Source organism: Dromiciops gliroides, chromosome 4 (genome assembly GCF_019393635.1).
Source record: "Dromiciops gliroides isolate mDroGli1 chromosome 4, mDroGli1.pri, whole genome shotgun sequence".
Taxonomy (NCBI): Eukaryota; Metazoa; Chordata; class Mammalia; order Microbiotheria; family Microbiotheriidae; genus Dromiciops; species Dromiciops gliroides.
This window is the reverse complement of record NC_057864.1, coordinates 349559309-349582714: the sequence shown is the minus strand read 5'-3', so window position 1 is coordinate 349582714 and position 23406 is coordinate 349559309. Positions and strand designations below refer to the sequence as shown.

At 36.5% G+C, this 23406-nt stretch overlaps 1 protein-coding gene across 1 annotated transcript in view; it reads left to right on the top strand.

Annotated features, from left to right (window-relative positions):
* ROS1 (ROS proto-oncogene 1, receptor tyrosine kinase) overlaps positions 1-23406 on the top strand; it is a 140589-nt gene that overhangs the window by 64969 nt on the left and 52214 nt on the right. The window contains 6 exon segments of the mRNA XM_044003473.1: positions 3380-3430; positions 3529-3677; positions 7809-7985; positions 12241-12362; positions 14117-14396; positions 16378-16528. Coding sequence (XP_043859408.1) covers positions 3380-3430; positions 3529-3677; positions 7809-7985; positions 12241-12362; positions 14117-14396; positions 16378-16528 — 930 coding nt within the window.

Here is a 23406-nt window from a genome sequence, read left to right as displayed (position 1 = left end):
ATGGATTTTTAAGATTAAGGATGGATTCTGAGAATTTCATCACATGACTGTGTATAATGAAGTAGATACCAGGGATTCTTAACATTTTTTTTTTAAATCATGGGCCTTTTTGGGAATCTGGTGAAACCTATGGCCCCTTTCTTGGTATTTTCAAACACATAAAACAAAAGGCAAAGGATTAAAAAAGAAAAAAGTTATACTGAAATTAAGATGTAGTTTTTTCCTGCCATCCAAGTTCAGCGATCTCGCTGAAGTCTTTCCGCATACCCCTTTGGTGCCCATGGACACCAGGTTAAGAACCCCAGGGACAGACTAAATACCTTTTCAAAGTTCTTTCTGTAACTATGATCAGATAAGAAAAAATTTCCTTTACGTTCCATTCAATTTCAATCATGTCCAAGGTAATTAGTTACATAAAAAGAATAATAAGGTACCTGTTCTCAGGGAGTTTATAATTTCTATTAGGAGATAATATATGAATGCAAATGAATGTAATATGTAGAAGGCCATATGGGTGCATGAGTGGGGAAGTCCACCTATAAGATTTAATCTACCTCTGCCTAGCTATCACTTGTCTTAGAGAAACCTATGATTGTATTTACCAGAAATTTACTACAACCAATGGTGAAGCTAGGTGCAGTGGCAGTCAACAGAAATATGTCCACAAAGATTTCTTCAGTCAAAAACTGCACCAAACCTGTCTCCATGCCACCTACTAAATCCTATGCCCTCATGAATTTTTCTTATATTATGCACACAAGAAAATTATTTAATATAGCAGGAACTCTCTCTAGGAAGAAATTCATTAGAAAGGAAAACAGAGAATAAGTAGTGATTTCTACAGGCTAAGCTCTTGGTAGGGAGAAACAGAAAGAGTTTCTGACAGACCCCTGAACATTTTTTTACTTTCCTCGGCCCTGATGCCTTCTACTCATGGCTTTTGGGTGAGGAATAGTGATTTGCTATATTGTTCCCTGTTTGGTTGGGCAAGATTGTCCCTCTGAGGTCAAATCTGTTTCTCTGAAGAAGCACAAAGCTAATGGGAACTGGAAGGGCCTGAAACCTTTGGAGTAATCCATTCTATCTAGCTTTCAGTCTTCTTGCCTTTCACTGACTTTTCTTAGAGGAAGGATGCATTACAAATATAAAACAAAATACAACTAGTGTATAAAGAAGATGCAAACAGTGTGGGGAGAAGTTTTGAGGAGACAGAGGAACATATTGAAGAAATTATGACCTCTCTTTTAGGAATGCTTTTTCAACACATCAATGGATCCATGCTGTCATCAATGTGTGTATATCAGACAAAGGTGCAGATAACGACCCATTTGTGGTTTCTCATTATGTGTTATTCTTATCCATGTTCTCCCACAAATCCTCCATAGATGATCTATTGAGTACCTTGAAGGACTTCCTCTAGTTCTTTTGTTTTGTTTTGTTTTGTTTTTGCAGGGCAGTGAGGGTTAAGTGACTTGCCCAGGATCACACAGCTACTAAGTGTCAAGTGTCTGAGGCCGGATTTGAACTCAGGTCCTCCTGACTCCAGGGCCAGTACTTTATCCACTGTATCATCTAGCTGTCCCCTAGTTCTTTTTTTAATAAACATCCCATGAGTACCAGCACAGCTCTTGGGCTGTCTACATATTATCCTTCAGTCTTACTTAATGAACAAACTAGCTCTTTTTCTGATCACAATTTCCTGAATCACATCCTTTATACCATCATAATTTTATGAGCATCAACCTGTTTATGCTCATTATGTGCTTTCTTTGAATGATCTGTAATTTTGGTTCTTTGGACATCATGGTATTCCATGAATCATGGCATCATGGTGTCATTGAGAGGAAAGATGACTTTTTGTGTCAAGGAACAGCTTGGGTTTATTGAAAGTACTATATAATTTTCCAAAAGTGATATAGTCCATTGTCTACCTCTTCAATTCTGGACTAAACCCATGGTCCATAACCATTATCTGTTCAAATTGTATGTACTGATGAATTAACTCAGTAGACTGCCTACTCTCTGGAGAATAGGTATTCTTCATCCACTTGACTGTTCCCTGTGTATATTGTTAAGCTAATCTTTTTAGAATCCTTGTGGAAGGCCCACCAGTAATGTATAAGATTCATAAAGTTGTCATCAAATAGGAACATCAAATCAATTTACTATCTAAAAGTAAACTCCCTTCAATTTGTACACTCCTCAGGGCATCCTTTATGATAAGGAAAGTGACCGTTGTTGAGCATTTCTCCCTGGTTTATGAATCATGATATTAATAATCAAGGGATTATTAGAATATATTATTTCTGGTTACAGTTATCAAGGATCCTTATGTGATATTAATTTATGTGTGGGGAACTCTTGGAAGAGTGAAAAGTTGAGTTTATATTTTTCTCCACTGAGTGAAATTCTTTGAAAACAATAAACCAATAAATACATTGCAATATTATATTCTCTAGATTTTTCAGTCAATTATATTATTGTAAAGATGTGTTCTACTTCAGAAAATAATTCATTAAGGCCTGTCTTTTTCCTTATCAAATTTTCATTAAGGAAGAATGATCTGTACGTATATCATTCTTAAGAAGATTCTCAAATGGCCTTTGGCTTGGTAATACTTGATAAATTATTTCCTCTTTTGGTAATACTACTGTTCATGATTTTGTCTAATATGTTTCTACTTTTCATTTAGCTTCAAATAGATCTCTCAATGCTTTCAAAATTGCGTTGCATATAGCATGGATTTTTTTCTCTCTGCTAGGTCTAGTTCAAAGATTCTTGGTTTTATCTTTTTTAGTGCATTTTCAATTTCCTTGGACAACACATTGGGTAGGGGATGTTAGAGTACAATGTGATGTTTTTCATTATCATCCATAATTTAAACAGATCACTATGAAAATGTTGTCAAATTTGTCCCATAATTTTGTTGTTCCTCTTCTACTTCGTCTGTAAATGTAATCAAGATTATTTGACTTAGTCTCATCTTATCACGAGCGTTCTGAAAACTTGTTTCTTCCTCTACTATTTTTATTGTTTTTTTAATGATACTGTTAATCTTCCACCACCCTCCCTTGTAATATTTTACAGTTGAGATTATGTTCCAAATCATTCCTTTCATATCTCACTGTTCAGCAAGGAAATCAAGAGTTTCCTGGTGATATTCAGAGTCAGAATCTTTTCTTTAATCCAGGCCCAGGACCTCATCTATAGCATAAAGTTCTACTCTGATGCCTCATTGTGGTGTGAAGGTGACCTCGAACTCTTGGAAGCTATGGCAGCAGAACTCAAGTGGGCACAGTTCTAATTCATAGCCCACACCATGAGTAGTGAAAGTCAACCCAAACATATTCTTTGTTCTGTTTGTGCCTCTGTATTTTAGGTACACGAGTACCTGAAATTCCAAGCTTACTTATATTGCAAAGCAGCAAATGTGAGAATAAGACTGCAGTGGGATTCAGTTAAATAGCCTAAGCAAGACAAGAGTGTGCTATGGAAATTTGAAATCTTCTCTCACATTTTCAACCCGAGTGACCCACGCAAAAAAGACATTCATAGATTGGATTACTGTGAATGTAACTCATCAAGTTATGGCATTTTAACTTGAGGAAGTGAGCCCTAGGTATTGTTCAGTTCCAGGAATGAGAATTGAAGAATGTGGTAATAATATCTTGCAGATTGTAAGCACTGAATAAATAGATATCGAATGGAATGGAATTGAATAAAAGGGAAGTGCTACAGTGATGCTAATTTGACTGAATTTAGACTTTAATTCTTCAAAGATTTGTGATTTCATTGGAGTGAGGATTCCCTCTACTTTTCTGTGAGAGTTGCTGTCATTACAAATTCATCGTTCTATAGGCATCCTGGTGTTGAACCTCTCCAAACTTAGGCAGCTGGTTTTTGGATAAGAAGCAAAAAGTCATCTCAGAGACTTGGCAGTGGTGACTACCAGCCATAACAGCTGAAAAAGTAGGAAATTAGAGAGTACAATAATGGGAGAAGCAGTTGATACAATTTTAGTCATGGGCTGTTAAGCTTTTTAGGAAGTGACTTCACATATAACACAAGGATCTGAGGTTTCTGATTCTTCAGGTCAAGATTAAAGAGATGGCAATAATATAGTAGAACCAGGGGTATTCTAGTAAGTGTTTAACAATTGGTTCTCAGGAAGAAAAATGACCCTGAACCCAAATCATACTTTTAAATTTAATCTGCATTATTATTATTATTTTTTTTGCAAGGCATGAGGGTTAAGTGACTTGCTCAGGGTCATACAGCTAATGTGTCAAGTGTCTGAGATTGGATTTGAACTCAGGTCCTCCTGAATCCAGGGCCGGTGTTTTATCCACTGTGCCACCTAGCTGCCCCTTAATCTGCATTATTACCATTTTATCTATCACTTTCTGAAACCTAGATAATCAACAGGTTTTGCCAAATCCTGAAGTATAAATGTTCACATATAAAATTTAACCATGAACTCGATTGATGATCTGACTTCAGTACATCATTTATTAGGATTAAAATGTTCATTTTCTTCTGGTTCAAAGTACTAATGTACAAGTTATATTTTTGTAAAAGCAATTGTTGTTTTACGATCCCTTTTGTTTTGTTTTTAAGGAGCTTACAATCTATTTTTATATAGCATTTTATTTTTCCCCAATTACATGTAAAAACAATTTTAAACATCCATTTTTTAAAAACTTTGCATTCCAAATGCTCTCTCTTCCTCCCTCTCCATTCCACCCACTTTGAGAAAGAGAGCAATTCAATGTAAGTTATACATGTGTACTCATGCAAAACATTTCCATATTAGTCATATTGTGAAAGAAAACAGACAAACCTCAAGAAAAATAAAGTTACAAAATTATACTTCAATCTGTATTTACTTTCTCTTTTGCAAATTAACTTTTAATTGTTTCAAGCATATTCCAAGCCTGCATGAGTTAAACACAAATGTTATCATTAAATTATAAATATAGCATACTCCTATTTATGCAGAATGCTTGGGGAATGGAGTGTTCTGATTAACTGAATATCCTGGCCCAAAAAGAGCATAGACACACACATACATGTGTGCATATACATGCATACATACATACATATATATATATAATTTGAAAATAATTTAATCTTTATTTTCTGATGATCAGAAGGTACTTAGATACTCAGAGTGCCCCAGGCTTTTTATTCTAGGAATCAATTATCTTTGAAAAGGACAATAAGAGTTGAAGCAGCAGGTGAAAGGAACATATCCTGGAAGTTGCTTTTTTGAACAAATATCTGCAGAAAATAATTGTTATTTGTATTTTTCACAATAGCAGCTTGTTGTAGTCTTTGTAATTTTGCTTCTGGGAAAAGTACTATATAACTGAATTTGGGAACAGCAACATTTGTATAGAATTGTTTAGAAATGCAATTAGGTATTATATAACTATATTTAGAGGTTCAGGAGACCTGGGTTAGGGGAATAAAAGTGATCACATTCTCCTGACCATTTGTTCCACCCATTAGCAGAAAATGCTTTCTAAATGGGTGATTTTCATGGTAGATCAGCATCTCTCATGAAAAAGATGAAAGACAGCCCACTGACAAAACTGACATGATAGAAACTAAATTCTTTAGAATTAAGTTTGGCAGCACAGTCAGCTGCCCCTTGATCCCACTACAAAGTACAGGAACATGGTTGCCGATTAGACACTCAGACAATTCAATCCAGTGTGTGTGTTCTGTCAGGCTTTGGGGCCACTTAGAATCTGAGGATATGTCTTAACAATGGGGAGGAAGTTCAAAAAAAGACAGCACATAGCTGGAAGATCCTAGTACTCTGTTGTATTCAAGAAAAGCCTCCACTTCCCATGTGGACTATGACATTTCCAACATTTTATCCTACTTCATCTTGTTGTGAACTTTGTAATATTTCACTTGGTGAGGGGACAAGATAATATGTGCTTATCTGCTTTGGGATCTCTGAGCATTATACTGTTGAAGAAATGAAGAAGAAAAGAATGGGGGGGAGAAGAGTGTGGGTCAGCCCATGGTTAATTTTGCATGTTTATAATATCCTATGTGAAAATGGATACCTTGATTTTCTTGAGTCCCCCAATTATCCAGGTAGTCAGAACAACTTTTAAAGACTGGCTGCATTGGCTAACACACCAACAATCTTTTGCAGTGACCAGAGTCAACCTAGTTGGAAAATCAGTAACTCTGGAGCCACTTAAAGCTCATACCAGCATTGAAACAGATCTTGAACTATTTGGTGATGGTGGTTTATGAACCATCAAGAGACATTCCTATCTTACCTGACTTCAAGTTACGAGACTGTGAACATATCCCATTTGTGGTCTTACCGTCTTCAGCTCTCCCCCAGTTATTGGTTATGGGACTCTGAAATATCTTGCTTTTGAGAGATCTCCTTATTAAGACATCTCCTAATTAAGCCTTGAACTCATCCTAGAAAAGGCTACACTTAAACACAAATACACACACATCTATAGATATAGACATATATAGACATGCACATGTAAGACCATACTATGAATATTTCTAATTGTCAGACAGAATTTGAATTTGGATTTTCATGACTTCAAACCCAGCAATCTATTCATTGTGTTACATATCCTTAAGATATTGGCTTTTTAGGCTGCCAAATCACTCCACTGACTTCCATTCTGTTAATTCCCTCTTCCTTCCTTTACTATCAAAAGAGGCATCACTTGTGGGGGATTTGTATTGTTCCCACTCCCACTTCTGTAAGGCATATGAATAATTAAGTCTAACCCAGTCCACTGCTATGGGTTAGACATTTAGTCCTGGCGTGGTTTTTTCCAAGTTAGAATTACCAACCACATACTGCTCAACAAATATTCATAGAATGGAACTTACTTTTCCCATAGAAGCATTTTTACGTGGAGTATTGTGGTTATAACTTCACCTACCTTATAGGTCAAATAGGCTTTAGTCTGGGGGCAGCTAGGTGGCACAGTGGATAAAGCACTGGCCATGGATTTCAGGAGGACCTGAATTCAAAATCTGGCCTCAAACACTTGACACTTCTAGCTGTGTGACCCTGGGCAAGTCACTAATTGCCCGCCCCCCCCCTCCCCAAAATAGGCTTTAGTCTGCTGATCTGAGAATCAAACCAACAGCAATAACAATGTGTTCTTAGTTCCAAACAACTATATATATATATATATAAATTAACTTTCAGCTCATAAGTCCTTTAGTTTGGGTACTTCATTGCCACTTACCTGGAGGTAGAGTACTCCAATAATCTTTCAACTGTTTTCTTTCTTTCTTTCTTTCTTTCTTTCTTTCTTTCTTTCTTTCTTTCTTTCTTTCTTTCTTTCTTTCTTTCTTTCTTTCTTTCTTTCTTTCTTTCTTTCTTTCTTTCTTTCTTTCTTTCTTTCTTTCTTTCTTTCTTGGCAATGAGGGTTAAGTGACTTACCCAGGGTCACAGAGCTAGTAAATGTCAAGTATTTGAGGCCAGATTTGAACTCAGGTCTTCCTGAATCCAGGGCCGGTGCTTTATCCACTGTGCCACCTAGCTGCCCCTTTTCAACTGTTTTCTAACCAAAAGAACGGTCAAATAATATTTAATTTTTCATTATCAACTAAATGGTGCCACATGAAATTCTTGGATCTGAGAGTATATGGATATCAAAAGACTCTTTTTACTATCCAGTTCATGGTGTGAGTGAATCCTAGAGAACCAATAGAGTTAAAAAAAGTGTTAGAACAGAACATTAAGTTGGTTAGAACTATCTGTTCGTACATAAATAAAGTGATTTTTATTTATTTTCATTAACCCTCTCCCACATCTCATAACACTTGTTGGCAATAATATGGTTTCAATGGATATGGACCCAAATGAAATCATGTGGATTTTTGTGTCAAGTGAGCTAAGTGCAATAGGCTATACAACTGATAGTGAGCAAAGTTATTTTCTTTATCTTCTGAACAGGCACACTCTTTCAAGATTTGAGGTATTTTTTTACCATGCAATCTTTTTTAATTTAATTAATTAATTAATTTTGGTGAGGGGATGGGGGTTAAGTGACTTGCTCAGGGTCACACAGCTAGTAAGTGTTAAGTGTCTGAGGCCAGATTTGAACTCAGGTCCTCCTGACTCCAGGGCCGGTGCTCTATCCACTGCGCCACCCTGCAATCTTTTTGAAATCAGAAAGTATAGCTTCTTTATATCTAACTAACCCAAAATAAAAAAGATTGTTCAATGATTTATTTCTGAGATAAAAAGTGGATTATGGATAAAAGAGACAGATCATAAGTATGGTGATAGAAAATTATCACCGATAATTTTTCATGTAAGTCATATTAAAACAGAATAATCATCACAATTAAAGAATGAATGGAGGGCAAAGGTTGCCAAATGTTCAAATTAATGAATAAGGACCCTGCTTGCATTGCAGTTGTGAAGGGTACCCACTTATTAATTTGAATGAACCTCTCCATTTTGATTGCAAGTTACATTATGTGAAAATATTGACTGACCTTGGGTATTGACCTGGTAAAATTCATACATGTAAAATTCAAGTGCTTTATTTATAGTTTGCTGATAGACACTAATACATTTAAGAAGGGTCATGGCTGTAAGTGACCTTAGTCTGAACCAACTCAGTGTGGACATTTTCTTGACAACAGGGTCTCAGCCATTTTTGTCTAAGGGACCCCTTTGCCACTCTGGCTAAGCCCAAGTACCCCTTCTCAGAATGATGGTTTTAAATACTTGATGTCATTACTGCCCTGTCTTCTTTCCCCACCCCATTTCCCCCCCCTGCCCCTCCCCCCCTCCTCCCCCAAGCTCATGGACATAGATTCAAAATTCATTTTGACAAATAAAAGATTAGAGTTGATAATAGAATACTGACTCCTGTTCACAAAATTTACAAAGGATCTTTCTTATAGTAATCCCATGAGTTAGATCAGGAAACTGAGGATCAGAGAGATTAAGTGATTTACTCACAGTGACAGATAGTGTAGAGGACCAATAAAAATATAAGCAAGCTTTCATAAGCAAATTTATCACCCATTCACCTGCTCCTCACAAAAGACCTGGCTTCTCCTCATTTTTGTATTTCTATTAATAGTACTATCATTCTCTGAGGACTCTTCCTTCTCTCTCATTTTTCTTCCCATCTTTAGCCATCTCATCCATCTCAAAGTCTTATTAGCCCTTCCTTCTTCTGGCTACCTCTCTTCCTTTGCATTACCAATGCCGACACTTTATGTCTGGATTTTTGATAATGGGTATATCCACTAGTAGTCTCCTTTTCCAATGTATGATGTTTTATGCCAAATTAATCTTCCTTAATTACCACCTTTGCTACAACATTTTCCTGCTAAAAACTGAATGTGTCTCCACTGGTTGAAGTTCAAATTCTTTGACTAGGAATTCAAATAAACTAACTCCACCCTCCAATAAGACATCTAACCTCCCCACTGTTTCCAAAGCATGCCACTCATATCTTCATTCCAAGTCTTTGCTCACACTATTCTTCCTATTTGTAATACCCTGCCCCTTGCCTCTGCCTAAAGAAAACTTAGCTACCTTTTAGTTCCCAGCTAAAATCCTTTCAATGGTGTGAAAACTTTGCTGAATTTGCCAGCTCATGAAGAAAAAAGGGAGACAACATGAACTGTAGAGTGGTGATGTGGTAAAGTGGAAACAATGCCAGACAGATTCAGAAGACCTGGATTTGAGTTCTCGGTTGGCTTCCAACTTGTTCTGTGATCTCGGGTAAGCCAGTTAATCTTTCTGTGCCTTATTTTCCCCATCTGTAAAATAAGAAGATTGAATCAGATGATCTCTTCAGGTTCTTTCCGATTCTATAATATGGTATTAAAGTATTTAAAGTTTTCCTGAGGGCAGAAGACACAGCTTTTTTTCAATCAATATGACAAGTATTTATTATGCACTGAAAGAGATTTTTAGTCTTTTCATGTTTGCCATGGGCTCCTTTGGCAGTCTGGTGAAGCTTATAGACCCTTTCTTAAAATAATGTTTCTAGGGGGCAGCTAGGTGGCACAGTGGATAGAGCACTGGCCCTGGATTCAGGAGTACCTGAGTTCAAATCAGGCCTCAGATACTTAACACTTACTAGCTGTGTGACCCTGGGCAAGTCACTTAACCCCAATTGCCTCACTAAAAAAAAATTAAAAATAATGTTTCTAAATGCACAAAATATATAGGATTACAAAGAAAACCAAAGATATTGAAATAAAGATGTTATTTTCTCCCATTCAAGTTCATGGACTCCTTGAAACCTGGGTCAGGTTAAGAACCCCTGATTTAATATGTAACAGTCAAAGTGCTAGGTGCTGAGGATGCAAAGACAAAAAAATAAAACTGTCCTTTTCCTCAAGGAGCTTACATTTTATCCTTCTTTGTATACCTCATAGTTCCTAGTACAGTATAGTACATGTCTTCAGTATTCCAACCTCTTTTGGTTGATTGATTATTTTTCTCTGCTATGAACATTTGTTACTGTTTAGTTTCCCTCCACACCTTGATAAATGATACCTGACACTTGATTTTCCAACCAAAGGCATCAAATTTATTTTCTTAGCAAATGCATTTGACAGGAGCATATACTTTCAATTGACAAATACACATCAGAAACTTAAGAACCCACAAACAAAAATCTTGCTTCCTCTGGGACATGTAGGAAAACCAGGAAGTGCCTCCCTAAATAACTCATCAATATGCTAGTTAGAATATTGTCTCAGGGCAGCTAGGTGGCGCAGTGGATAAAGCACCAGCCCTGGATTCAGGAGTACCTGAGTTCAAATCCGGCCTCAGACACTTAACACTAACTAGCTGTGTGACCCTGGGCAAGTCACTTAACCCCAATTGCCTTACCGAAGGAAAAAACAAAAAAACAAAAAGAATATTGTCTCAAAGTTTGCCATGAGACATCAACAAATATTAAGGGAATTTTGCAAAAAAGTTAGAACTGAGATTCTTATAGCCACTGTGTAGCTATAAACCTTTTGCTTTCTTTCTGTATGTTATGCTGTAAAATTCAGTTGAATGGTGGGCTGCAAGAACCAAAGCTATAGCAAAAAAAGGAAAGTCCCCAATAATTAGCTTCATATCTACACATGGGTTAAAGGGAAAGAGTCACATTCAAAACCATGTCTTTGTGCATATATTGCTTTGATTTGCCAGATGTCTATGACATACTGTTTATCCTAAATTTGTTTTCCTATGGATGATGGGAAGCCTAAAATCTATGAAGTTTAATTGAGTAGTGATATTGCCTCTTTCATGTCAAATCTGCTATTCTTTTTGTTTTTTGTTGTAATTCCTTAAACACTTAATAAAATGTGTAGTTTCTATATATCAGGCTCTAGCCATGACAAAAGCAACACCAGCCATTATGATTTTTATTTTCTAAATGTTCACTTAAGGGTTTTGTTTTGGTATGATTGCTTAATTTTATAAAGATGCATACAGAGAAGAACAGAAGCAAAACTCTGCTGACAAGGGCTATGTAAAAGGAAAAAACCAAGTCCGCACAAATCTTTAGGGATTACTGGACAAACCAAGAAAGCTGAAGGAGACAAAGAAGAAATAACTGATGAGGTGTAATGGACATCTTATAGGGCAAAATTAACTTATTTAAACAGTTGTTATGCACACTTAATTGGTCTTGATATTTAAAGTTAAGTAAATCAAATCAACTATTAAGTTGGGAGATCAGAAAGGTTTGGGAGAAGTACAAATGATGCTGCTAGAGATAAAAGATAGCTATCTCTGATTTGGAAAGGGAGTGACAATGATTTTTTGTCTGTATTTTCTCTCTTGTTAAGATTCTCAAGGATGTACTGGTCTCTTTGTTTGTTTGTTTCATGGGGCAATGAGGGTTAAGTGACTTGCCCAGGGTCACACAACTAGTAAGTCTCAAGTGTCTGAGACCAGATTTGAACTCAGGTCCTCCTAAATCTAGGGCTGGTGCTTTATCCACTGTGCCACCTAGCTGCCCCCCAATGCACTGGTCTTTGATAGCACCATTACAATTGACTGAATTTCAAAGAACCTCTATTTTGATTTTAAATGAGAACTGGAAATGCAAATATTTGGCATTGATTTCTAATACAAGATCAAGTACCCCAGAGTGTTGAGCACATAGCCTAATACCTAGCATTCAATAGTACTATTCTTTTCTGCATGTCCTCTTGAGGTATGTGAATCATGTCATAATTGTTTATGTTCTAAAGAAGCAGTGTTTCTTCTCACAAATATTTAGAGCATCAGATTTGTCTCCACATGAATTAAGAAAGATATTGCAGTGTGCTGTGCTGAGAAGGATGCTGGATTGGAATCAGAGACCTAGACTCAAGTATGTTTGTCCAACTGAATTGAAGTAAAATACTCTTTCAGGAAGTGAGGAACAAATTACCAAGAATATGAAATGGACATAATTATTTTTTCTGCGTAATCTACAAATTTAAATTCATTAATATTAAATCAAAGTCTGTGTACAATGAACTCTGTTAGGTTTTGGGGGCCTGGGGGCTGTTGATGCAAAATTTAGTTAAATTATGGTCTCTGACCTCAAGAAGCTGATGATCCAGTAAGGGGATGTCAAACACTCAGAAGAGGTTACCTTGGTTTTGATTAGACAATCAGTCAATAAGATTAAGTACATACTATGTGCCAGGCATTGTAATAAGTGCTAAGGGTATAAAGAAAGGCAAACATGGGTCAATGCCTTCAGGAAGTTCACACTCTAAGGGGGGAGACAATATGTGAACAGCTACATACACACAAGCCTATATTCAATGTAGATGGGAGGTAAATCTCAGAGAGAAAGCATTGGTCATGGGAGGTTGGGGCTAGAAAGAGGGTGGGACAGGCCTCTTGCAAAAAGGCAAGTAGTAGTAGTGGTGGTAGTGGTGGTGGTGGTGGTGGTGGTAATAGTAGTAGTAGTTGTTGTTGTTGTTTATCCCTCTTTCTCAAAGAGGACTATAACTTCAGGAGGGGGATGTCATGATTTGCACTGAATTGGATTTAAGGGAGGAAGGCTGTGCAAGGTCACCAACATTTCTCCTCCAGAGCTATCTGGGTCCAGTGGCATGATATATATCAGGGCTACTGGAGATGGCTCTGGATGTTTTAAGGCATTTGGGTTAAGTGACTTGCCCAGGGTCACACAGCTAGTAAGTTTCTGAGATGGGATTTGAACTCAGGTCTTTCCAACCTCAGGGCCAGTGTTCTATCCACTGCAGAAGGAAGCCAAAGAAGTCAAGGAAACCAGAGGTGGAGGCTAGGAGAGATAGTATTTTAAGCTTGGGGGACAGCTAATTAAAAGACAAGAAGGTAGAATGGCATTTGTGAAAACAACAAGAAGCAGTGTCACTGAATACTAGAATAAAGTGTAAGAAAACTGCGAAGGGAGGATTAAAAGTTGTGTTTGTGATGTTAAAAACAATTCAAAAGCCATCTTGCACAGTGATTGGGGTCTTTAACATTCAGAGCTTTAGTTGAAAATGCTTTCCTAGGGAATGCCTATAATATACTCTGATAATATTAGGCTTACCGTGCAGTGAAGACCTGGAGTCAAGAGAGCCTGAGTTCAAATCCAGATTTAGATACTAGCTGGACTTGGTGTTGAGGACCTGAGTTCAAGTCCAGCCTCAGATACTAGCTGTATGACCCTGGGTAAGTAACTTTAACCCTATTTGCCTCAGTTTGTCATCTGTAAAATCAGCTAGAGAAGGAAATGGCAAACCACTTTAGTACTTTTGCCAAGAAAACTGAAACAACTCAACAATGACGACGATGACAACACTTTTACCAGAGAAGAAAATTTGTCTCAAATCTCCATTACTAATTAGGAGTTGTTTAAGATTTTCCCTACTTGGCAAAATTACATTTGAAGTGATGCATTTCTGCCTTCAAGTAAATTATTATTATTATTATTTTTTTTGGTGAGGCAGTTGGGGTTAAGTGATTTACGCAGGGTCACACAGCTAGTAAGTGTCAAGTGTCTGAGGCCAGATTTGAACTCGGGTCCTCCTGAATCCAGGGCTGCCCCTTCAAATAAAATTTAATCTGGACGAGTCTTACATTTTATTGTTGTTGTTTTGGTAGTCGCTTGTATTGGACAGAAGCCTCTGCAATGGGATGCCCAATTTTCTACTACAATATTGTAAATGACATGCTACACCATATTCTGCAGGATAGAACCATCTCCCCTCAGAAAGAGGAAAACTAGTGCTCTAGCTGTGGTACTGAACCTGAGTTAAATGGAGCTATGACTATTGATACCTCTAACCCAAAGAAGTCGCAGATATGCTTTCTCAGAAGGATTGATATGTGAGCCATGGATCTGGAAGGATGTGAATGCTTCAAAGTTACCCTAATCTTCATGGTACTAACTCACAATTATGTGATGCTTTAAGGTTTACAAGACCCTTTGTTCAAAACAACCCCGGGAGGTAGTTTACTCATGTATAATTGAACCCATTTCACAGAGAGGAAAAACAGAGAAGTGAAATTACAGTATGCAGCTAGCGAGTATCAGAGCCAGTATTTGTCCCTAGGCAGTGGGGTGCTGGACATAGCTGAACAATTTTCAGTGTGAATATACATTTACAATTTGGAATTGGCAAATGCCACAAGTCAGAACTAGGTTTATTGTTTTTTTTGATTTCTCTAAGCAAAGTGATGGAGAAGATGTTAATAATTTATAATACATGTAAATGTGTGCCATGTGCACATTTTATTTACTTTTTGGGGGGGGCAGTGAGGAAGAGCTAGTTGTTAAGCATTTGCCACTATAACACAGTACCTAGGTTGCCTTAATCAAAGCCCAGAGTTATTGATAAAATAAAAATCTTAATCAAGAGGTGATCTGGGGTGGTAGATAGAGGACCTTGTCTTAGAGTCAGGAAAACATGGATTCAAGTTCTGCCTTTGACAAACTGTGTGACCCTTGGCAAGTCATTTACCCTCTCACTGCCATGGGTAACTCTCAAAAACTGTAACTTGCAGTAGAGTTCCTGGCATCAGTGGAGGGAGTTGTCACATAAGGATTATCCTACATACATTATAGATCCCATTTTCTTTCCCTTACAAAAATATACAATACAGAATTCTTTAAGTGTTTGTCATGATCTATAAAAATACCAAGATGACCACAAGCAAATTGTATGAAATCATACAGCTCCATTGAGAAATAGCTTGATTTAGTGACTAGGAAACTGGTCTTGAAGCCCAGAAAACCCAGGTTCAAGGCTTGCCACAATTATATATTGGCTTTCTGACTTTGGACAAGTCATTTAACCTCTTAGGGCTCCAGATCATTCTCTTTTTTCCCCCCAGGGCAATGAGGGTTAAGTGACTTGCCCAGGGTCACACAGCTAGTAAGTGTCAAGTGTCTGAGGTCGTATTTGAATTCAGGTCCTCCTGAATACAGGGCCAGTGCTTTATCCACTGCACCACCTAGCTGCCCCCATCTCTAGACCACTCTCTGAGACACTAAGTGTTGGAGAAGTTTCCACTTTACATTAGCAGAGGCAAATTCCTCATCTGAGGATCCCTTAAACCAATGAAATCATAGATCCAATCCCAATCCCTAACCCACATAATTCTGCTAAGTTTATTCAAACTATGTCTGTTCTTTAGAAAGATTCCACTGTCCCCATCTTCAGGGCTGTCCTTCTTTCATTTTGGAAAACACTATTTGGCAGCAGGGGATTGTGGGGGAAATTTTTTGGAAAATTAAGGGGATTTTTAAAATTATTTTTTCATTTTTAGAACTAATTACAACATTGAATTTCTAAATGTAGATTATTCTCTGTTGGGGAAGAGTATGAAGCAGGCTGTATGATGTGGACTTTAATAATCCTGTGTGTAGCTTTATCTGACTGTAACTTGAGGTATCAACTTAAAGTCATATAATTTATAATCCTTCTGAAATGATTCAACTTTGGAAATTTTTTTCTAGTTTGCTTAGTCATGGAAACACAAGCCCTAAACTCTATTTTTAGGAAAATAATTTCATGGTGAAGTTGGCACACTGTGATTGTTCTATGAATGAATTATACACATTTTAATATTTAATGTGAATAACATTAATGTTTTAATTAATATCAACATTTGATAACATTTATTTTTATATTTTATTTATAGACATGAAATTGCTTCTTTTGGTTAGCAGTTCACATGCTCATCATATTTGAAAATAATCATAACTTGAAATGATGGTGAAATTATATCAATTTGAAATTCAACATTTACAATAAAGCAAGGCAATTTTCTACATAGTTTTAGAGGAAAAAACTTGAGAAATATGATTTGGTTTTTACTATATCATTAAACATTTTATCAACAGAAGCGGCGCCTGGTAGCTTAAGTGTTCATGGACAGTTTCTATATTGGACTATCATGGCAGAAGCCAGCCCCATGCTGAGAAATGAAGTGGTGCCATTGTCTCCCAAGTGTTTGCTCCAAGGTAAAAGCAGATTTTGACTTATAGTCCAGTCATGAAGCCTCTTCCAGGTAACAGTCTCCTTTATTATCAGAGTAGTAGAACTAATTGACTCAGAAATAACATCATGTTTCCCATAATTCTCTTTTCTGTGTGTGTGTGTGTGTGTGTGTGTGTGTGTGTATGATGTCTCCTTCATTCTCACAATGTATTGTTTGCTGGTGAGAAGTATGATTGATGTTTGTACTGGATATTAATCCTGTTTATAGGTGTGGTATTACTGTTAGTTTTATTTAATGGTAACTGTAACAGTTGATGGGGACACTCTATTATTTCTCATTTTTTGTCCCTTTCTGCTACCTTGTCTTCTTTCTTTCATTTTTCTTCTTCCTTTCTTCCTTATCTCCTTCCTATGCCAGTCATTTCTGCATATTTCATGAATTGCTTTTTAGCTTTAAGGGTGTCTGCCCTGGTAAATGCCTTGTGTGCCCTGCATTTTCTGCTCTGTAAGCACAATGAACACTTGTTTTCCATATAGCCCATTTTGTTGCTGGTTCAGTGCTCTTTCCATTTTAGGACCTCTTAAGGATTCTTCTATCTTCATTTCTACCACAGTATAATATAACCTACAGTACAGAAGGGGGAAAAAGTAGGAAAGGATTTTTAAAAGCCTTTTCCTTTTCTAAATAGAATGACACATAAAAGAAAAACAAATGAAAGAATTGATAATGAGTCAATTAGGGTCCTCTACTTAGTGCAACAAATAAAATGAGGATTAAAAAAAATAAGGTAATTACAGCTTAAAAATGTTATGTGTAACATGTGTGGTTCTCAGCAAGTTTAATTTTTCCAGACCTCACTTTCCTCATCTATAAAATAAGAGAATTATATACTAGATGGCTTCTGCTGTCCCTTCCAACTCTGGATCTGTGATCCAATGGTCTTTGCAAGGTAGGTATATGCTTCTGTGAATATACATACATGTATGTGTGTGTGTATATATATATATGTATATATACACATATGCATATATATGCATATTTATTATAGAATCATTAAATATCTTCTGAATTTTTTTGGCTGGAAATGAATTTGAAAATATAATGTTTCTCTGACTTCCTTAATTTTAAACCTGTTGAACAGGAAACTAAATATGGAAACACATAAATTCTGAGGTTACATGAGCTCCCTCTGGTGGCTAATTTGAATACTTAGATGAGAGGACATTATTTCCCTCTGAATTTTTTATGCTTCTAGTTGAACTGTCTGTCTCAATCAATATTTTCAACACCTCCATTTTATCTTTTGAAATTAAAACTTTTTTTTTGGCCTGAGAAAAGACAAAGTAGGGAAAATGTGGCAAAGTGCTATTTAACTTTTGGGTTGGTTATTGTTATAGTAAAGTTTGCTGCAAAAATACACACCTTATGCCCAGCATCATGTGGGATAAATTAATGAGTATAGCCTCTCTAAAAAGTGTCTTAGTTTTTAGTGTCTCCCACATCTTTACCATTAGTGAAGAATCAAGGGAAGCCACAAGGACAGGACTGAGGTTCAGTTTTGTAATTTTCTTTGTTTGCTATATTGTCAGGGCAAAAGAATTCATCACTAAGTGACCATCCTTCTATTGATGAGCATTTCCATATTTTGCTAGGCTGAGCCTCAGAATGCAGATGTAAATTTTTGCCAGAATTATCCTTGGAGTATTTTCAATGTGATAGAAACAACCAGAGGTAGTGTTCCACTGACATAGCCTCTATCCCAAAATTAAGCATCAGAATAGGACTAAATGTGAACTTCATGTTCAATGATTAAATGAGTAGCCACAGTTCTGGAGAAACTAACTCTAGCAAGGATGAATATGAACTTGAGAGTGAAGATTAACTAATAGACTATGTTTTCCCCATATAATCTACACAACTTCAAGAGATCAAGAATGTTACCAGATGATTTAGGGGACTCCTTGTGGTGGAAATATTTTGTTTTTAAGTCATTTCAGTCATATCCAACTCATTGTGACCCAATTTGGAGTTTTCTTGGCAAGGATATGAAGTAGCATGCCATTTCTTCTCCAGCTTATTTTACAGATGAGGAAACTGAGGCAAACAGGGTTGAGTGACTTGCTAAAGGTGACACAGCTAGTAAGTTTCTGAGGCTGGATTTGAACTTGGGTCTTCCTGATTCCAAGCCCAGTGCTCTATCCACTGAACCACCTTTATATTATCTCATTTGTTTCTTACGAATACATTCTAAATAAGGTCCTATTCATATTCCCACTTCCTAAATGAGGAAACTGAGGCTCAGAGAGTTTGATTTGCCCAGAATCCCACTTGGGGAAGTATTTGAAGCAGGATTCAAACCCAATTATCCCTGAATCCAAATTGTAAGTTCTATCTACTACACTACATTGCACTGTACTATACTACGCTACACTATACTACACTGTAAGAGAATTGAACTAAATCTCTTCTAAATTTCCTTCCAATTCTAAAATTCTATGGTCATACCAGTTCCTTAATATTAGAGAGGTTACTTGTAGGATTCATGCAGGTTGACCACATGTCCTGTAACCTATATATGTCATTCTCCAACACCCCCCCCTTTTGTATACAATGCTATGTGGTAGAAAACATAATTTGGATTCTGAAACAAGACTTGTATTCAATCTCCAAATCTATAATTGACTAAATAAATAGCAAATCATTTAGAGACTTCCCCTACCCCAATTTCCTTACTTGCTGAAGGGATATCTTATGTAAAATGTTTTGGTAATCTAGTAAAAGATAATTGTGGGGGCAGCTAGGTGGCGCAGTGGATAGAGCACCAGCCCTGGAGTCAGGAGTACCTGAGTTCAAATCTGGCCTCAGACACTTAACACTTACTAGCTGTGTGACCCTGGGCAAGTCACTTAACCCCAATTGCCCCACTTAAAAAAAAAGATAACTGTGTTACATTTTCTGTATAATTAAGAGTATTATAATTTATTTGAATCATGTATTATTTTGAATAATCATGCTGTATTTTTTGAATTGTTCTCTATATCAGTATGAAGTATAACTTGTATGGTTACAAAGTCTGTTCACACACACTATTTCATCTGATCCTCTCATAGATATCCTATAAGGGCAAGTGTCATCCTCAGAATCAACTAAAGCTCAGAGAGGATAAATCGTATGTCTTGTGCAGGCTCATGCAGCTACCAAATGCTCTATTCCAGGGCTGGAACCCAGATCTTTTTAGCTTTAAGAGCACATAATCATTTTGTATATTTGTCACAGATGTTTTCAGAACATGCTAACTACCAATAGTTTCTGTGTATTTAATGAATTGATTTTAAGTCTTGCCATTGTCCTCACTGTTGAATTCCTCAAATGCTTCTAAGTGTTTGTTTTTATTTTTGAGAGCTCCTTGACATAGTGGTAAGAACTGAATTTGGAGTCAAAGTGTATGTTAAAATTCTGGTCTTGGTAATTGCTTCTTGTGGACCCTTAGGTAAGTCACTTGAATTCCTCTTTAAATCTATGAACCCATAATGCCTATGAGCCTTTAAATCTATGAGCCTATAAAGATCCTATAATCATTCTTTTTTTTTTTTTTTTGCGCGGGGCAATGGGGGTTAAGTGACTTGCCCAGGGTCACACAGCTAGTAAGTGTTAAGTGTCTGAGGCTGGATTTGAACTCAGGTACTCCTGAATCCATGGCCAGCGCTTTAACCACTGTGCCATCTAGCTGCCCCCTATAATCATTCTTATGAATTTATTATCTTATCCTTTATTTTAGACAAAACTTTCCTGACTTCCACAATTGGGGCATCAATTATACTCAGTGCTACATCAGTTTTGCCATCAACCAAGACCTTCCAAAATAAACCTTACATCCTGTGGTCACAATAGGATCTACTTCAACATATCTGGTGTATTGGAATGAAATTAATAACAGGATAGTCAACTTGGACATTGGAGTCAGTTAATGATAAGACTAGAGTTATTAAATACTCTGTCTTTAATCCTTTCTAGGGTTATTCTGTAACTTTAGGTTACCTAGGTAACTTTTAGGCATATACCTCAAGAAGATCAAAGGTACAAAAGAAAATATCCTGGATACAAAAAAGTGTTATAGCAGCACATTTTGTAGTACCAAAGAACTGGAAACAAAGTAGTTCTCCATTAATTCAGAAATAGCTCCACAAATTGTGGTAAATGAATGAAGACTGTAGCTAGACATGGGAAGACACATAAATTGATACAAAGTGAAATATACACAACTAGCAAAACAATGTAGATAGTAATTACAAAAATATAAATGAAAAGAGCAACAACAAAAACAAAAGTGCTCTGGGAGTGCTGTATAATTATAATGATAAGTTGAGCATCAAAGAAGAGATAGGAAGGGCACATTCCTCCCTTCTTTGCAGAGGTGGGGGACTAGAGAGATGAAATACAATACCCTTTGGACTTGATTCACGTGTTGGTTGAGTTTGTTGAAATGCCTTTTTCTCTCTTTTTATTGTTATTGGAAATATATTGGGTGGTAAGAGCAGAGGGATATATTGGGAAATGAATGTTATATAAACAAAATATATCAATAAAATTTTAAAAGAAATTCTTTTGTATTACTTTGCATATACTTAGTGTTTCCTTGTTTGTGTGCCCTTTGTACTGTCCTGGGAGACAATAAAGAAAAGGGGAAAGTGCTTGATTTGGAGTAAGAAGACTTAGGTCCTTAATAAATGCTTGTTAACTTGCATTGAATTTACATATATTAACAAAAATGAACCTCACAGAAATTATTTTAGGCACATTAGATAGGCATTGTTATCCCAATTTTATAGGTGAGAAAACTGAGGTTCAGGGAGGTTATGACCAAGTATATTATTGTTGTTTTTCAGTCATTTTAGTTGTACCTGACTCTTTATGACCACATATATGATTTTCTTGGCAAAGATACTGGGGTTGTTTGTAATTCCTTCTACAGCTCATTTTACAGATGAGGAAACTGAGGCAAATAGGGGTAAGTGACTTGGCCAGGGTCATATAGCTGGCAAGTTCCTGAGGCCAGATTTGAATTCAGGAAGATATCTTCCTGATTCCAGGCCTGGCACTCTATTCACTGTGCCACCTAGCTACTGACCAAGTAGATAGGATATCTTAAATTGTCAGCAATCCAATTCAATCATTAAGATCATAGGATCATAAATTTAGAGTTAGAAGGGACCATAGGCCATTAAATTCAACTCCCCCATTTTATGTATAAGGAAACTGAGCACAATTAATTGTAACTGAGAAAACATGCAATACTTTAAAATTTTCTGAGTGATACTTGTATACATATACACTCATAAATAGAAATATGTTTATAGATTCATCTACAAATATACATATTTATACTTATATACACATATATATCACTTTGTAAACATTAAAGTACTACATATATTGTAGCTGTGATACATATATGTATGTATATTATACATATACACACATAATTGTATCATAGCTACAATTTATAAATATATAAACTTATTTGTATAATATTTGATTCTCACAACTATTTTGTGAGGTTGATGCCACTATTATCCTCATATTACAGATGCAAAAACTGAGAGATAAGTGATTTGTTCAGTGCCAAGTGGGAGAACTAGGATTTGAACTCAAGACTTCCAGATTCCAAGTACGGTGCCTTAACCACTATGCCCTGCTGTATCTCCAGATGACTGAAATAACTACAATATTCCTATTATTGATATCTTCTTGATTTTATCTGGAACAAACTCTAGGGTTTTAGATGCCCTGGGGTTAATTATGCAATAGTGTTTGTCAAAATCTGAAAGTTCTCCCAGCTGTTTGCTGTTTTCTGCTTTTCAAGGTGAGACAGCATTTTTTTTCAATACAGCACCTGATCTGCATTTACTCACATGATAAATGAATTTCTCTTAAGTGTCTGGCTTCCTTCCCACACTAAATCATTCATTTCCATTTTTAAAGCATTGCAATTCTGACCCCAGATACTAATCTCTCCCCCCCCAAAAAAAATCAAATAGGAATTTAAAGAGAACATAGTTCTTGTTGAAGGTTTAAAATCCATGTTCATGTTAGGTGATATTGATAACCACAAGAATCTATTACTCAGATTCTCTGAAATAATTGCTTTTGTGGGGTGGGGGAACTATTTGGAGCTCTTTCTCTTTGGAGACTAAATTTTTTTGGGGGGGTGGTAGCGTTAAATTACTGACATTGTTTTCATTTTCTACCGTAGATTTCTATTTTCATCCTTTAGTCTCACACTTTGAAGTATCTGATTTATGCTTATATTTATTTAGTTAATTATTGATTGTTGTGTGAAGCCTGAGCTTAACGAGAACTTTTTCATTTTGCTTGTGGAAAGCATGATGTTTGTACTGGGCAGCAAGTAAATGATCATTAGCTCTGTTTATAAATGTGGCCTTACTGCCCAGTTGGATAGGTTTCCCCACAATGCTGCAGTTCCAGGTTAGCCAGAAATTCCCAAGTTACTGGAGGGGAATAAAAATTGAGTACAGTGGGAAAAAGCCAATGATAACAGAAGTGATCTGTCTATCACATCTGTGAGATCAAGTAAAGAACACGCATCCTTGTGGTATGGACTTACTCTAACCCTCATTCCGAGGTACGGTCATGTATCTATACTATACCTTTAGAACAGTGCTCTGTCCAGAGGATGTTTGTTGGAAATGTGGAATCTAGTTGGCTGTCATTTAAGACCTATTACACCATTTCATTCTAAACCATCTCAGCATAAGAAATGAATATGTTCCATCTAAATGAAGGAAGGGTGTGTGTGTGTGTGTGTGTGTGTGTGTGTGTCTTGAAGAGTGAGAGTAGAAGATTTAAAAACTAATACTTCATGATCAGAAACACATTCCTTGTTCCACCACATGGTGTCACCTGCCTCCCACATAGTCAGCCCTTGG